This window comes from Parus major, chromosome 3, assembly GCF_001522545.3.
Source record: "Parus major isolate Abel chromosome 3, Parus_major1.1, whole genome shotgun sequence".
NCBI classification, from domain to species: Eukaryota; Metazoa; Chordata; class Aves; order Passeriformes; family Paridae; genus Parus; species Parus major.
In genome coordinates, this window is record NC_031770.1 from 56,870,814 (window position 1) to 56,873,959 (window position 3,146).

Below are 3,146 nucleotides of genomic sequence, written 5' to 3' on the forward strand. Positions count from 1 at the left end.
CATTTCCTATTTGTTTTAACTCTTGAAGTAGATAGTTTCTCCTCTCTTTTTTTTTCTGTGAACCTTTACTGTACTTCCAGCAGCACACTGAACACCTTCCCTCTGCAGTTTTTGCAGAACACTGCTTTTGGGAGGCTTGCCACTCGTACTGGTCACTGCATTTATTTGTTGCATTCACACTCCCCTACCACATCTCCAGCTATGTTGTTTGCTGCCTTCAACTGTCTCAGATGCTGGCATGGTCAGCACACAGGTGGGAACATCATTAACATTTTTGCACAGGTTTAAATGCCAGCAAGGCCTGAGGCTTCCCAGGTTGTAAGAATGCTCATTCTTAGACTGTGATATGCTGTCTTAAGGAGCTGTTTTGAAATGAGGAAATGCAAGGCCCATGAGAGAAAATCTGTGACTGGGGTGAATGGCTCTCTATAAAAAATCATTGCAGAAGTTGCCCCAGTAAAACTTCTTTACCTTGCATTTGATGTTCTTAACTATTTGACAGTACGGGTAAAATCTCATTATGACATGTTAATGAACAAGGTAACTTATGTGGATGAACCAAGTCAGCTAGGTAAGCTTATTGTCAACAATTAGTCCTTGTTAACATCAATAAATCCAAAAGTGTCCTGAATGTGACCATGTATCATCACAGGGCAGCTGGGAAGTTAACAAGGAATGGGGTATGAAATATATGTATGAAAATCAGAAGAAGCCAATGCTACTAATTCTATGTTATGAGATAAAAGGAGACAATCAAAAGGAAAAGTTACCCCATAACTCAGCAAAACAACAGTTAAAACTATTATAACAATGGCAGGGAACCTGTAGACCTTGTGGTGATGATGATGATGATAATGATGAACATGATGTAATGAACAACATCTCCTTGTGATGGGTTAGATTTATATTGTTTGCAAGATACCTGCAGTCATGTTAAGTGCTCAGAGTGTGTGAACATGTTTAAATTATGTTATGCTGTGATAAATGGCACTTAAAGCAGGTAAGAAATTGCTCTCTCAAAACAGTGCCATTTTGCCTTCCCTCCACCTCTGTACTTGGAGGGAATACAATGATGAGTAACTACTTATTATTTTTACTTAATTAAACCCCTTTCTGGAAAACTGATGTTGGTATCAATGTTTTTTTTAAGCCAAAAAACCTATAAGCCAAGTTCACTTGAAATGCATATGCTTAACTTAAAATTAATGCCATTAACTTCAATATGAACTGAAGAGACCTGTCTGGGAACAATCTAGGGCTCTTAAAGAGCTACCAATGCCATTTGTCACAACTATATAATGAAACTGTGCAATGTGATGGAGACATTGCTTGTCCAAGAGCTCTTTAAGAGAATCTCTTTAGCTGTGGTTTAGCACCCACAGGCTGAGCCCCTTAGAGAAGCCAGCTCAGGATTTCTGCTAGCATGATGGGCTTAGTGATCTTTAACATTGCCAAGAGCAGTTCCAACTGGGTTTTAGTTAGCATCAGTATATCAAAGCTGATGTTCCTTTTGCCAAGGATGTATGGTCTGTATGACCAGAAATTGAGGGTCCACAAAACAGAAGGAAAAGGGGGGAGGGGAGGAGCACACAATGCTCACAGTATATTTTTATACATATTTACAGAAGGAAGAGCTGTGCTATCCAAAGTTGAGCTTTCCCCATGGATGAGTCAAACTTAACGTTTCATCCCAGCGAAGGCACAGAGAACATCTCAATGCACAGAAACATTTCTACACAGGAAAGGGTCTGGGAGATATTGACCCCACTTTGGGTAATTATGATCATCTCCTTCCTGGGTTTTTGTGAAAATGGAATTGTCCTCTGGTGCCTCTGCTTCCAGATCAAAAGAAACCCATTCACTGCGTACATCACACACTTGTCCATTGCTGATATCTCCTTACTGCTTTGTACATTTATTCTGTCAATTGAGTACATTGCTGGTTTTGGATTCGCATATGGTTTTTACTATTATGTAACCACCACACTATCTATTGTCTTCCTTCTTGGCTATAATACTGGTCTCTATCTCCTGACAGCCATCAGTATTGAGAGGTGTCTGTCTATTGTTTACCCCATCTGGTACCGATGCCACCGGTCACAGCACCAATCGGCAATTGTGTGTGCAATTCTGTGGACTCTGTCTTTTTTCATGACAGTAGCCGAATATTTAACATGCAAAGATGATTCAACCAAGGAACAATTCGACGACGGCAACCATTGCCAAGCACTGCTCATCTTCACATGGATCCTGACTTTCATGATCTTCATTCCTCTAATGATTCTGTCCAGCCTGATCTTGGTTATCAGGATTCACCGTAACTCCCTGAGACCTCATTCGTCAAAGCTCTACATCATCATTGTGGCCACGGTCATTGTCTTCCTCATCTTTGCCATGCCTATGAGGCTGTTGTATCTTCTGAATTACCACCACTGGTCATCTTTGCTCAGCCAGCAGAACCACGTCACCATTGTTCTCTCCACCGTTAACAGTAGCATCAACCCCCTGGTTTACTTCTTTGTAGGAAGCAGCAAGAACAAGAGGTTCAAGGAGAGCCTCAAAGTGGTTCTTAGCAGAGCTCTCACTGATGGCTTGCGGCCAAGAAGCCAGGAAGTTGGCATGAGTTTGGATATAGCCGAAACAATTTTCTAAAGCTTAGGGGGGAAACTCTAGGGGGCAAATAATTGGACGTGGAACATTTGATAAACCACTGCAAAACTAAAAGCGTTTGTCATAGAATGTAAAAAGCAGTGGTGAAATGGTATTGCTATCTTTGTGGTTGAGCAATGGAAAAACATGGACTAGAATAAAGATAACTTTTATTTTTTTTTTAATTTGTATTTTCTTAATTATTCAAACACATGCTACATCCTGATGTGACTATGCCCAATCAAAGATACCACAGTGAAAAAGAGATAGACCAACAGAGAATATAAAAAAAGGACACAGACATATGTTATAAATAGTGTGACATTTATAAAAGCACCGAGCACCCATAAATGCTATTGAAGTCATCAGGGCCTGTGTGTGTTTGCATTTTTAGAAGTCAAACCCACTAAATGCAGGATTCACATTACATACTGGGATTTAGTTTCAACTGTTTCCAACTCATTTAAGTGCGCAAAAGAGCTGCTCCCTGGGGGAAA

The 3,146-nt window shown here is 40.3% G+C and overlaps 1 protein-coding gene across 1 annotated transcript; it reads left to right on the top strand.

The window, feature by feature from the left end:
• Window positions 1-1,633: 1,633 nt before the first annotated feature.
• On the top strand, window positions 1,634-2,794 carry MAS1 (MAS1 proto-oncogene, G protein-coupled receptor). The gene has a single exon (XM_033513182.1). It carries the CDS (start codon window positions 1,663-1,665, stop codon window positions 2,650-2,652), a length of 990 nt encoding a protein of 329 aa, XP_033369073.1. The 5' UTR covers window positions 1,634-1,662; the 3' UTR covers window positions 2,653-2,794.
• Window positions 2,795-3,146: the final 352 nt, after the last annotated feature.